Raw genomic sequence first — 14,495 nt, 5'->3', positions numbered from 1 at the left:
ACATTCATATTCTCTGCATGGTGGGAGGGATTTTTCCAACAATGTCCCAACAAGGAATGACTGTGGGTCAATTTTAAAAATGTGGAAAAAATGATCCACACGGTCAAAATAATGTGATGAAATGCGTTTAATTTTAAGTTTCATTTCATTCCCTTATTGTACACAATGAATATCAACATCAAATTGTATCTCCCATATTATTCATGTATTAAAAAAACATTTTGTAAATTATTGATTAGAGTTAAATACAAAATAAATATTGTGACTCAAATTTCTTCACAAAAACGTCTATGGCGTTCTGCGACTGCTTGTTCAGGTACTAGTCGTCGATATATCAAGCGACCAAACGCATATCCAGGAAGTGCGGCGAACGTGGAAGCCTATTTGGCGCTAACACGCACATCCAATACAATATGTTTTACTTTGAAAAGAAACACACCGGAAGTGTTTATGTCTATGAACGCTAACTTATTTGCAGCGCAGCTACCAATAACCTCTTAGTTGAAGGAGACTTTGAGCGCCGTGGCTGTGGATTATCTACCCCAAAAGAGGAGGACGCGTGGAAAAAAACATATTAAAGGATTTGGATACACCACATAGACGACAAACAGATCAATAAAGATGCCACAACCTATATGTTGGGTTATGCTGGTCGGGATGGCCATCCTTTTGATAGGGCAAGGTAGGTAACAGTTTTTATCCTTCAAGCACTTGTTGTCTCTCACTAACGATTTGATGCAGCTGTCGCCGGGTTATAAATGTTCTCACTCAAATCGAGTCTGCATGCGGCTGATTGTTGCGCCTGCACATGACATCAAATCACATCTAAACTGAAGCTGAAAATAAAGAGATTAGGGTTTTAACTCCTGCAGATATCTAATGGCTGCTTTGAGTGTATTATTTTTTTTTCATCAGTTATATTGGGCTGCAACTCAGTTCTGGGTCTATTGAGGAAAGAAAATCAGTTTTTCCTCGATTTGGCTTCGTTGCCTGACGAAGGTTGAGCTTCTGAGCGTTTCTGCAAGACTAGATTGATTCTATATGGACTAACCGCTCGTTCAATAGTCTGTCAGTTGTTGGCATTTGTTTAGACGCGATAAATATCGCCTGGGCGGTCTTCGCTGACAAGTTAAGTAGAAGTACCTAATCCACGCAGACTTTGTGGTCAAGTCGTTGGAGTTAAGCCTTAGCAATGCGACTGTTTGCATCCAGAAAGGAGATCCAGCTCCGAATTGTGGAGCAGCGCTCGACACCACCATAGAAATTGTTATTAATCATTCAACATTTCTGGGACGAAAATACAACATTGATGGAAACTCTAGGTTCCAGAAAGGTTGAAACAAATGCTTTTTAATCCGCTTTAGTCTGTGGTTAATTCTGAATCTGGACGTGATCAACCCAAAATCTACTTTTCTACGTTGTCAGTACAAATGGCCCTGTGTGGATGTATTTGTGCATTTTGTTGTTGTTTATTTATTTAATGCATATCTCTCTTGGAAAAAAAACAAAACACCCAATGATAGTTTTTATCAGTCCTTGTGAAAACAGTATTTCCTGTGCGGGGCGTCTGGGACCCCTTTGAGAGCTCACTCCCCCGTGTTCTGCCAAACTGTCGAACCTAATTTGACATCCCGCTGATGACTGAAAAGAAAGAAAATACCCCCACCCCCTCAAAAAAAATAAAAAAAAATAAATAAATAACAACAAAAAAAACGACAATCACATTCCCGGATCTTAGACATAATATAATCAGTTTTTACAGAATAATGTTTTATAATTTTCTAACTTTGCATACTTATTACTGCAATGTATTATGAGATTTAGAAATGTTTTAATCCCTTTGGGAAACATTCCCAGGGAAATTATTTCAGAACAGCTTGAAAAGCAGATAAGAAAAAAAAATATAGACAGTAAGGGCATATCTGTATAACGTTTGGCAGTACTAGATTGAACAACGCCATGTGATTTTTTTTTTCCCCACAAGAGGCTAAATTCGTTATTTTGCACAGCATCATTTATTTTGTTTTCTTTCTATAATAAAGTCAAACCAGCACTCCTGAAACTCAGAATGACTACAATCAACTTTTACTGGCGATATCAAAAAAGTGTGGTATACATGCTGTCAGGTGAGGTGTAGGAGAACCCACATGGGGGAAAGCGAGGAGAAATCCAAACAAATCGACGAGGCAACAAGGAACACCTGGACAAGATACAAAGGATTGGACCAAGCTGATTGGTCAGCACGAGGGAGTGAGATGACAAGCACAGGCGGGCACAATAAGCTTTAATGAGAGACACAAAGGAACACTTGAAACTAAATACTAAACACTAAACCAAAAACAACAAATACAGACCATGACACAAACTAAGTAATGTGGTCAACAGAAACACACGCCGAAAGCATTTTGAGGCAATGAAAAAGTCCAATAAGACTCAATGCAAGTGGTCCAGTGTGGCTTTTTATTTGTTCTCTAGTTGTTGCAGAGATGATTGGCCACTACGTATGCATGTTATTAATATAACAACATAATTTATTTAATCAACAAACTAATAAATTTAGGTGAAAGTCAACACATCTTCCTCTCATTTGTGAGCTTTTGGATTTGAATCTTGGCCATTTTAAATAAATGCTTGTCAGGTTAATCGCAAGTTCACAAATTGTGAGTGTGAATGATTGTTTGTCGTTATGTATCCTCTGATTGAGGATGGCGACCAATCAAGGCTGAATCCCACCACTTTCCCAAAGTCAGCATAGTCACGTGACCCTAAAATGGATGGGTGGAATATTATTGTAAATGTTTCTGTTATTGATATGTCAGAGAGCTGGGTGATAATTCAATATCCAGTATACCGCGTTAGACACATGATCAATATCAAAAGAAATTGTGCTTGATATAAAAGGCAAGCCCCAATCCGACATTCTACGTGCTGGCGGGAGAGGCTACATTAGGACGATGGATTTGTGTCACAATTATGAGCACCTAAGAGGCGGACATTTTCAGAACAAAAAAACGTTTTCAATTTACAAGAAGCATTTCTGTGCACCTTGCCCACCGACACATGAATCAAAATTCGGCTTAAACTTAACTTCCTGCAAATAAATTGCAATTCTTGCAATAAAATTAATATTGAGTATACTCACACAATCAAACACCTTTGGATTGACACGCGATGTTGAAGTAAAGCACTCTCAGCATCGCACTTCAGAGGCAAGTCAAAAATGTCCCATGACATAATGAGACAGCTAAAAAGATCAAGTAGTCTTAAGACGCATGGTCACTTGTAATGCGCGCACTCCAAGAGAGTGCCCCGCTTGGCACATTGGCTACTTAAAAAGGCGTTTATTTGAGATTGAAATTGAACAATTAGTTTGACTTTTTCATTGTTGTACTTATGTCGTATTAAAAGTTAAATGTTATATTTAAAAAAACAACAACTTAAAATCAGATTTTTGCTCTCCAGGTCTTTATTTTAAATAATAATAATAATAATAATAATAAAATAAATAATAATAATAATATTCAGTATATATTTAATATACGAATATTAATCAATATAAAATACTTATATCATGATACTCTTTTCAACCATAAGGCCGTTGACCAGCCTGAACATGTTTGAGACATGTTTGTAGCAAAAAGATCCGAGGAGAAGCGGCACGCGTGAATGTTACACATAATTATACATCTGTTCTTTTAATAATATTTTTCTTATTGCATGGCAGAAAGTGTTAAGTTATATTCCCTACGATTGTTTGGCTACCAGGCAAGAGTATATCCCATTTCTCGGCCCATACCAGCTGAGATAGACTTCAGGCAAAATCTGAATGGGAAAATGAAGCTTCAAATGTGCTTCATGAACCAGTTGTTGTATTTTTGCGTCCTGTAGATGGCACTGTTGGTTTAAATAAAGGGTTTAAAAAATGGCAAGTCAGTGTGCGTTCAGCCCATTGTGGAACAGAGAGTGCCATCTACTGGTGTCCAAAAAAACCCTACAATTGGTTCATGAATCAGATTTGAAGCTTCATTTACCCAATACTACAGATTAGTAATGACTTTGTCTGCTTTTGCTTCCAGTCCGACCTTTGTTTCCCATGGACAGGGCTACTTTGGTGAAAGTTTGTTTCTATGCACCCAGCAATGAAATAATCAAAGCCTGCTTCACAAATACAAAGCTTAGCCGTCAAGATACAAGCTCGTACTTTCTAATTAAATACCATGGTGGTGGAGGGCAAATGGGGAGCAACTGAGAGAAGTAATGAAGGAAAGCTTAACAGATGAGGCCAGATGGCAGAGGGACAGAATTTATACGGAGTCCTGGGCAGACAATGTTGAGAGGAGAGCAGATGGGAGGATGAGAGCCATCATAAAACCATATCACCACTGGTGTTATCGTTGGTGTTATGTCATGTTATTTGAGGAAGCACACCAGCATCCAAGTTTCTCATGTCAAATATGACATTCTGAAGGACCTTGTCTGACTGATGACATGTACGGTGGACCTTGCAGGGAGAGGTGAAGGAAAATATCGTGAAAGCTGCTGCTAAACACAAAACACACCAAGCATTTTATAGCGCTTTAGAATCTCGAAGAGCAATGAAAGTGACTGAGAGAAATCCAAGGTCCGACGTGGTTGTGGATGCAGCCACTTTAAACACACAAGCTTTCATGCTGATAATGAATAGTATGGCACGATTCAAACGTTACAACGGTATAAGGAACAGGGCATTTTGTCCCAAGGATGGAACGCTCCATTTTGGGCATGGAAAAAGGACAAACTAAGCAAGGACGGAACCTAGGTCAACCTGGGTCAAGTACCGTGTTTAAAATTCAAATATTTGCACCCAGAGCTGAACGGAATCGTGTGACGTTGTTGCGTGTACTGGCCCTTAAGCGAGAGTTCAAATGAACGCGAGCAAGCAATGCTTGCCAATGAGTGAGTGAAAGAGAGAGAGCGAGTCATCTCTACTGTGCGACCTTGGTCCGATCGTCGCTTAATGGGTCAAGTACCGTGTGTATAGAAGTCGAAGCAGAATGAAATCTTGCAATGCGGTTGCGTGTGCTGGCCCTTTAACTGAAGAGTTCAATTGAGAGCGAGCGAGACTCTAAGTGGGCAAAAACGAAAAGCGACTTGCATGGCGGCGCGAAGAAGCAATTGAGAGCCAAAATTAGCATCTTAAATTTCATTTAATTTGAGCAAAGGGATGAAGTGCAATAAATAAAGCCATCTCTATAGCGCTTTTCTGGTCCGAGCTCATCTGTGAAGTTTCCTCATGTGACAACAAGTGTCTGAGAAAGGTTCTGGTGGGCTCTGTAACTATAGCTGTGTCACCCCCACTCGCCATAAAAAATTAAATTAAATTAAATTAAATTAAATTAAATTAAATTAAGTATAGTAAAGTAAAAAAAGTAAAGTAAAATAAAATTAAATTAAATTAAATTAAATTAAGTATAGTAAAGTAAAAAAAGTAAAATAAAATAAAATTAAAATAAAATATAGTGAAGTAAAAAAAAGTAAAGTAAAGTAAAGTAAAGTAAAATAAAATAAAATAAAATAAAACAAATGAATAAATAAATAAATAAATAAATGCACCAGTAGATGACGACAGACAAACGGCAGAGGTTTCATAATCCCTAAACATTTTTTAAAGCCCATCAGCAGGCAAATTTTCTATTCACACCACTTTTTTCAGACCGCAAGATCCACCTGATTAAAACCCACAATAGCTACATCTTGCCTTAAAAACAGTTTTGTTCATGACATTTGCCACTTTGGAATAATTACCGCAGGTCTCCACGTTATTAAATGATGTGTGGTTATCTATCTTATAAACACCGGCAGCTATCAGTATACATCGCAATGTAGTGACACACATGAAACAACAATAGTTCAAATGAGTTAAAATTGATATTGCACCGGCCTAATAAAATGTAGATTGGGTGACGTAGATGTATTCATGTGCTAAAAGAAAACTTTACTCATTTTAAATTGATGTTTAAATGTACTTTGTACTACTCAAGGTGTGACAACAGGTGTCAGTGTCACCTTTTGTTCCGTCCAGACACAGACGGTTTAGATGCGACTAATATTCGCTTTGTTGCATGTGTGCTGTGAACCTAATCGCTACACTTCCTCAAATGTCCTATACGGTGAAACGCAAATAAAACACCTCCATTCAGCCTTTAAATAATAAATTCTGAGCATGATCCATGGGTACCAGATGGCCTTCCCACCACGATGGCCCTGAGGCAGAACCCTCCCGTCTGAGATTGCCTCTTCTCCCCATGAAAGCGTCCATTCATTTTCTGTTCCATTCATTAGTGAATATCATACCAGCCCACGAACAAGCCATATGAAGGTCTCCGAAAAGGCGAGGGGAGTCATGCTCAGCATCCTCGTCTTCATTTATTAGACCTCGGGCCGGGAGGGAAAGTCCATTACTCTTCTTCATTCAATGCTTATCAGGATTTGGCCCCTCTGAGAGTTCACGATTTTTCATGTCGATCTGCGTTGCGATGCACCAGAGGATTAAAACATCTATACTGTGCCCTGCGAGAATTTGAATGAACCGATATAAATATTAACATTAAGCAACTACGTTTATCAGGCCGGTGGAAAACTGCTTCATTATTCATTAAACGCACAGTCCACGACAGATTAGCGTCCTCCTTAGACATGCTAATTAAAAGTAAAGGGGGTCTCATCTTAAAGCAAATTTTGACATCTTTTCATACCAAATCAAAGCTAATCGCGCTTGCTGCCATGAACCTTCTCACGGAGCCTCGGTTATTGCTTCCCACTGGCCAAATTTAGACGAGGAGTTTTGCAGAGTGTCATTCTTAATGTGTATCAAAATCATGTGTGATCGTGGGAAATGTTTCAAAACATCATTTGTAATATAAAATATATCAGTTCTCCACTTGGTGGCAGGAGACCACTTCTAATCTACTCCATATCTCTCTCGCCCTGTCCCCAGGACACACACACACACACCCTCTGTCTCTCTCTCTTTCTCTCCATTCTGCACAGACTGGCATGCCTGCACTCTTGTTTTGATAATGCCAAATATATCAAAATGTTGCAAAGACAAACATTTCCATTCGGACTTCCAGGTAATATGTTGCACAGCAGAAGTCTTTTTTTTTTTTTTTTTTTTTTTTTTTACAGTTGAATGAATTGTGAAAGCGTTCTAAAAGGCGATTGCTGCTAATACTACAAAATAATTAATGGGAAGTGAGCCCTCACTAGCCCGGCAATAATTTGACTGTAATGACTTTAAAGTGATGGTGTTGAGCACTGCCGAATGTGTCCGTTATTACCATAAACCTGATGAAGTCATGCGTTAAAAAAAAAAAAGCAAAATTGAGCACAATCAGGCAACTGGAATACGGCCTCAATGTTCTTTTAGAATTACTCTCTTCTGTGATTCGAAAAATATATGCCCGTGACTGTGGAAATTCTTTGCTCAGTGGTGCATGTGGCACACCCTCCTCTTTGGAAACAAATGTCTCTTGCTCCAGCAGGCTGCAAATACATTTCCTGCTCCATGATTCCTGTTGTCTCTGGTTTCATCCTTATCTATTCCAGCGCTGCTACCTGAGCTATCAGTGAAAGTTGCAGCAAGGTCTGTTCATACACAAACCAACCCTCTTCTGTAAAGAATTGATTTCATGGCAACATTCAGTAGCCACAATCAATGCTGCAATGGGGAAAGGACTTTGCCCGGGAAGGAAGATAGGAAGATAATGGATGATCATCACAGATACGGGATATTTCCATCACTCAAACTAGCATTATCGAACTCAAGACCTACTTTCCACCTTGCTTTTCCAGATTCGCATCTGCGGTTACAGAATTAGCCATGTGGGTTGCTGCTAGTGTAGTGCAGCTGCTTTTGCCTCAACTCAGTTCAACAGTTAAGGTGCGAAAACTTTGCAAGCCATTTCGGAAGAAAGATCGATGGTATCAGAACCAGTCTTTTATCTCAGAATATAACCTTTTACACACGTGATCCGTCCCTCTTAGCTGAGGAGAGTTTTGCCTTGGTTAATGCAAGGACACTTGGTCGAGATTTCTCCTAAGTAAAGATTAAGAATGATATTAAGAATAATGTGGACTCACGCCAACTTTCAGTCCTGGTATTTCTGGACCTCAGGGACGCCTTTGCTAAAGTAGATCACCATTTTTTTTTTAAGCAGACTCCGCAACCTGGTTGGCCTCTCTGGTACTGTTTTTAATGGGTTTGGGTCCTACCTCGCTGATCCAAGTTTCTTTTTTGTATGGATACCAGAACACATGAAATTGAGTTTGGGTTGCCTCAAGGGTCAATTATAGGTCAACTATTTTTCAATCTCTATACGATTAAAATGTAAAATGTGTAACGAACCTGGGCATCACATTTGACTCGATCCTAATTTTAATCAACACATGTAGAATTTGACCAAAATATATATATATATTTCTTACCACCTTAAGAATGTAGACAGTCAGCGATCATAAGGACAATTTTGAGTGTTCAATTAACCTACCATGGATTTTTTTTGGAATGTGGGAATGTAGATGTTGTTAACACTTTATACTTTAATAAGTACACAGTAATAAGCATACAAGTCATTGTTATAAAACATGTTTTAGACACGAGCAACCATTTGCATAGAATTGGTGAATACCTTATTAATATGACATAATTCAAAGTGTTTTCATTTGTCATTTACATAAATTGTATCGGCAGAACAAAGGTAACGCTGAGATTCACATCGCATTAAAAACCGCAAAATCATTCAGTGTGCAACTGCATCCTGTAGTTGCAAATTAATGATGGGTAACACTTTATAAGTGTTATTCATGTCAGAAACATGCTTTATAAATGACTTCATTATTTGCAAATGCTTAGCTAATGCTTATTAATGTGTAATTATTATAAAGTGTTAACAAGACGTTTTGAGCTTCGATCTTGAATTTTAATTTTCAAGAAAACCAACAAGAATAGCAGAGTAAAGAAAATAAAACCAACTGCATTTTTTTTCTTTGCCGTTCCATAAAGTCCTATCTTTTCATTTCAATTTTTCATTCAGGCTTTTTCGCTATATATAGATGTACATATATCCAAACATATCATTTTTTTTTTTTTAAAACAGCTGCATTCACTGAGATACCAGTGTTCTCCACATTTTTTCACTTCACCATCTGTTTTTCCAGTTCCACATTTCTTACTAACAATTAGGCCAGCTCTCAAGGTTGTGTCAGGCAATTTCATTACAGTCAATTAGCCCGGGGGAAAGTGTGAGATGGAGAAGCGAATGTTGCAGTCATTGAGGGCACAGCTGAAGAACCAACATGCAATTCTGTCCCCTGCATAGCAACCAGTGTCAGCAGGAGGCAGCTGTCCAAGAAAGCCGTCTCGCACAAAGACACGGGAGAGGGCATTTACATTTGAGTCACATCAAATTGTCCATTCTTTCAGTTTTATTTATTTTTTATATTTTGAGACATCCGTAATTTAGGACGAAGTCTTGTACATGTCTGAGCGTTCCCCCACAGATGTCACAGGTCTCAATACGTCCCCTCGCTTCCACAGAGGAGCGCCAATTTTACACCGGCTTTCTATAGACGATTTACTGAATTTGACATTATCAATGAGACTCATTTGCATAGAGACTGGCAATATTACTTCATTTAAATCTGCGCAAATACTACCGGCGCACCAAGATTTATTTTGCTTGGCATTGTAGTTGGTACAGCATTTCACCATTTACTCATACTTTGTGATTTTTCTGTTTTCTCCATTTTTGCCCCAAGTCTGTATTGCCCCACGACAGAAGTTTAACAGAGCCCTATCCCGGTATGTTTGACCTAGGACGAGGAAAATTGGGAGGCTCATGTAGCACAATGTACAGGGTCCCTCACACTAGACAGTTTTTTTCTATCATATCTCATGTCGGTAGAAATCCTCCTTCCTCTCGGCTTCCGTCTCACGGGTCCAAGGCCCGGTCCCACGCTTGATCCCCGTCTGGTCCCGCGGCTTATCCTCAAGGCTTGGTGTTTTCCGGCATCCTGCAATCTCGTCTTTGGTGTGGGTGTGTATGGGCTTCCAGAGCTCAATTTGTTATGTTTTTATGTGTGCTCCCTTTGTGACCCACGTTGTGCAAATCTTGTGTCATATTTGTTGCGTCTTTGGCTTTACTGTGTATGTGGCAGATGTGCTTTATCGGTGTCGCACAACGTGAATGGTTGTCACTTGTATATGCAGGCTGTGTGTGTGTGTGCGTGTGGTGCAAACGTGGAGTGCAAATCATGAACAGTCTACGGAATTCAACACATTTAAACTAAGTAATATATGAATATAACGTGAGAATAATATAAAACCAGTAAACACAACCACTTGTCAATACTGTGAACGGTACATCTATTTTCATTTGAGAAATGATTTTTGTTTTATTAATGCTTAACACCTGCAGAAAATATAACATGAACGTGCTCATGTTAATGATCGAAATCCTGCCACGAAAATGCATAACATAATGCCAATAATATATTACAATCCTTCAATAAATAAATAAATAAATAAATAAATAATATATATATTTATTTTATATATATATATATATAAATATATATATATATATATATATATATATATATATATATATATATAAAATTAAAGGTCATTTAAAATATCTAAATATACTACGGTACAAATACCAGAAGGGGACATTCAACAAGGGTAATCTTGATATAATAAAATGATCAAAATTACGGCTCAAGTTTGGCGGTCTGTGGGGTGATTCAGTGCGGCTCTGGGCCGTCCATTGCTTCTGTCTGTCTGTCTCATTTCACAATTCATCAACTGAGCATGACTGTCAAGTGAGGCATAAGCTCCAGTTATCCATCAGGCCTGACGTGCTTCCATTGCATTTGAGAGATGAGGTTTGCCCTATCACCTGGCCCAGCTATACCGCAGTTCGTCCAGTCCACCTTATTGACCTTACATTTCTATCGTTTCTTAACATCCTCCAGATTTAATAAAACATTGAATATTTTTGCAATTATTTTCTTTGAATTGTCTGTTTTTGTGAAAAAATACAGTGGAAGCACCCAGCCTTGTCGATCCAAACTAAGTATGCAACAAATTAATGTCCAGATCAATACATTGTTCCTGCCGACCTTTCCTCTGCAGCAGCATCGTCACAAATTTGGAACTTCTCCCTTGAATCTGGCATTGTAGTAGTGATGGGTAAATGAAGCTTCAAATCTGCTTCATGAACCAGTTGTAGTATTTTTGGACTCCAGTACATGGCTTTCAAACAAATGATAAGGATATCAAAATCCGTACAACTGAGCAAGAACCAGAAAAACAAAGCAACGCGAAGAAATGCGTACGCGTGGAACAAAGCATGACGACGAGAGTCTTGAAAATCTCACACTTGTTACAGCAGTCGTGAGCAAGGTAAAATAATCTGACACTGGCGTGCCATTGCCAATGCCTTGATGAAATCTTGTGATTGTAATGCGCCACAGGTGCGGCGCTGGAGAGATCACCCCCACACACTCAGGTGCTGAAAAAAAACCAAAAAAAAAAACCTCCAGCTGCTCACCACCTATCACCATCTCGTCACCTCGCCAACGCTGGCTCTTGCTGAGCAGCTGTGGTTTAGTTCAGAAAGGAGGTTTCCGCTCTTTGACTCTGGGCTATTTTGTTGAACTTTTTCATGCTGATCTTGCTGGTGACACGAAACCGCATCAACACCATGCTGATCAATACTGTTTTTTAAACAAAAAAAAACAAAAAACTCGCTTGAATGACAACTTCAGACGGAAGGAGGCGTTTCTGGATGTCGACAAGCTAATTCGTCATCTTTGCCTGTAGGAGTCAGACGTTAGATAAGCGCCTACCAAAGCGCAACTGGACTGAAGCACCACCGTCTTCCTTTACGGACCAGCGGCTGCTGTCAGGAAAAGGTTGAATATCACTGGGGCAGTACACAAACCTCGCTCCAACCCAACCTTCGAAAGGAGTTGGGGAGAATGCTCTCTGCATACGATTTTGCATGAGTCTGTCCCTGAGCTTCTTGGACATATTTATTATTTTTCTCATGCTGACGTCTTTTTTAGTTTTTTTTTTTTTTTTTTTTGTGGAACTTGCCTCGGTATCGTATGTCTGTCCGATTTACTCAAGCCCCGATTCGATTTTCAGTTCCCAATATCGATTTTATTTGATTAATTCTTTTATTAAATGGCCGCCATTCTTGTCTCCGTGTTCTTGTGCGTGCTGCAGCCATTCACAAACGCAATTTGCATTGATGTGTAAAATGTTAGTGAATTCTAAATGGAACCACAAACTGTCCACTATGATCAGTTGCACTAAAATAAATATTATAAACATATTGTACTTTACTTGGGCACCAATCCATTTTTTTTTACATGTAGACCGCACTGAAATCATACAAATAAATTTATGGAAATGTGCTGTGCTAAAGAAAACTAAAATAAACACTTGCTTCTTGTATGTTTTTGTATGTTTTACAAATATGCTCATTCAAATGTGTATCTGAATAATATTTAAAAATATCCATGTTTAATTTTGAGAAAGTGCATTATTTCCATTGCGTCCTTGCCCACTGAAAGAATATTAACTCAAGGATCTACCTAAGTATGAACACCAAAGAGCCAAAAATACTTTAGGTGACCAAATTATCTACGGTCACTTCTTTATCTGAATCCTGGTACTTTACCAAGTTGTTTTTCTTTTCTTTTTCGATGGCAGACAAAATGAGTGATGGTGTCTCATCATCAGCTTTGGCATCATTGCCTTACTCCATCTTGCTGCCGGCAGTCGATTTGCAGCCAGTGAAGTGTGAAGCTCTATAATGATGGGTTATTGACCCATTTGCTGTTTGGCAAAGCGGGTAGAAGCTGGAAAGGATTGTTCCTGTTTTCCTTGCAATATTCTGATGGAATTTGGCTGCTGTGGGCAGTCTAACTTAACTTGTTTGATAATGTGTATACGTAGAACAAACCACCAGTTGACATTGGCTTGATTATGTCTACATTATGTAACAGACGTATTTTTCTTTGGGACTTGATAGCATGGTTGCAACTCCTCAATTTGATATCTTACCTCAGTAAAAATTAATTTGTATGAATATTAATGAAGAATTATGATGATTTCAAATCAGTCTTGGTTACAATTTTGAACCTCTAATTTGCTCTAGATCCTGGATTTTAAATTTGATGCTGATGGCAATCCAGATGACAACATGCATCATTTCCCAGGACAATGTGAAACGTGGGCTCGTCAGACCACAGCACACTTTTGCGCTTTCCGTCCGTTTATCTCAGATGACGTCAGGCCCAGAAGTGGCAGCCGTTTCTCTGTGCGTTTTTAATAGAGAGATTTTGTGGCTCTTTGCATGGTAGCGTATTAACTTGCATTTGCATTTGCAAATGTAGCGACAAATTGTTATTACTGACTATGGTTTTCTGAAGTGTTAATGAGCCCCACGGCAATATACTTTACACCAGGGGGCTCAAACTCCAGTCTTCGAGGGCCGCATTCCATCTCTCTCTGCTGCAACACACCTGATTCAAATGATCAGGATCATTAGCAGGCTCCCGCAAAGCTTGCTGATGATAATTTTTATTAGTCCCACAGGGTGAAAATTGCCATGGTTTAGCCAGCAATAGGGGGTACAGGAAATAGAAAAAAAATGTATGCAAGACATTTGGACTAGAATTAAATTGCAGTCCTTAGAAAACAAAATGTTGTCCAGTAGCTGTAACTAGTGATGGGTAAATGAAGCTTCAAATCTGCTTCATGAAGCAGTTGTAGTATTTTTGGACTCCAGTAGGTGGCACTCTCTGTTCAACATTGGACTGAAATTACACAGACTTGCCATTTTTTAAGCCATGTATTTAAACCATCAGTGCCATCTACAGGACTCAAAAATACAACAACTGGTTCATGAAGCACATTTGAAGCTTCATTTTTCCCATCACTAGCTGTAACGTGGTTTGAACAGATTTCATAATAGAATGTTGGTAGTTTCAACTGCTCGACCAAATCTGTCATAGTTTTTGAATTATTCTTGGGTGATTTTTAAGCACCGCATCATTTTGTCACCTTGCTGGTTTGTGTTGCGTTGTCTGACTTGATGGATTGTACTTTTTCACAGAAGTAGAAGGCCAATTCATTGCATTTATCTGTTGAGAGGAGTTCTGGTGTTATTTGATTTGGAGGATTTGTGAGTTTGTCAACCGCAGCAAATAGAGTGCATGAATTGTTTAGGTTCTTACTAATGATTTCAGACAAGTGTTGTCTGGCTTTGACTAACTTTTTATTTATTTTTTTAATTACAAAGACATCACCTGTGCATGTCAAAATGAATTACATAGATAGTTAGTCGTTAGAAAAGTCGACTCCTCTTGCACACCAGCGTCATTTTCAGCATGTCTGAGGCGCATGTGGCCTCATCTCGAGAGAGAGAGAGTGAGAGAGA

At 38.8% G+C, this 14,495-nt stretch overlaps 1 protein-coding gene across 9 annotated transcripts in view; it reads left to right on the top strand.

The window, feature by feature from the left end:
• The first annotated feature begins 488 nt into the window (after positions 1–488).
• The window catches only part of ntm (neurotrimin), a 26,585-nt gene continuing 12,578 nt past the window's right edge, over positions 489–14,495 (top strand). For 6 of the 9 annotated variants that reach the window (XR_015839560.1, XM_088278917.1, XM_088278912.1 and 3 more), the window contains exon 1: positions 489–682. Coding sequence is in view for 8 of the 9 variants with exons in the window: in XM_088278917.1 (XP_088135043.1) it covers positions 636–682 (47 nt within the window). In the remaining variant the exon portion in view is untranslated. The remainder of the gene's footprint in view (positions 683–14,495) is intronic. The other 3 variants (XM_088278919.1, XM_088278918.1, XM_088278913.1) reach the window with 2 other exon arrangements.

This window comes from Idiotropiscis lumnitzeri, chromosome 17, assembly GCF_059441095.1.
Source record: "Idiotropiscis lumnitzeri isolate Australia: NSW breed Sydney's pygmy pipehorse chromosome 17, RoL_Ilum_1.0, whole genome shotgun sequence".
Lineage (NCBI taxonomy): Eukaryota > Metazoa > Chordata > Actinopteri > Syngnathiformes > Syngnathidae > Idiotropiscis > Idiotropiscis lumnitzeri.
This window is presented reverse-complemented; position numbering and strand designations above follow the sequence as displayed.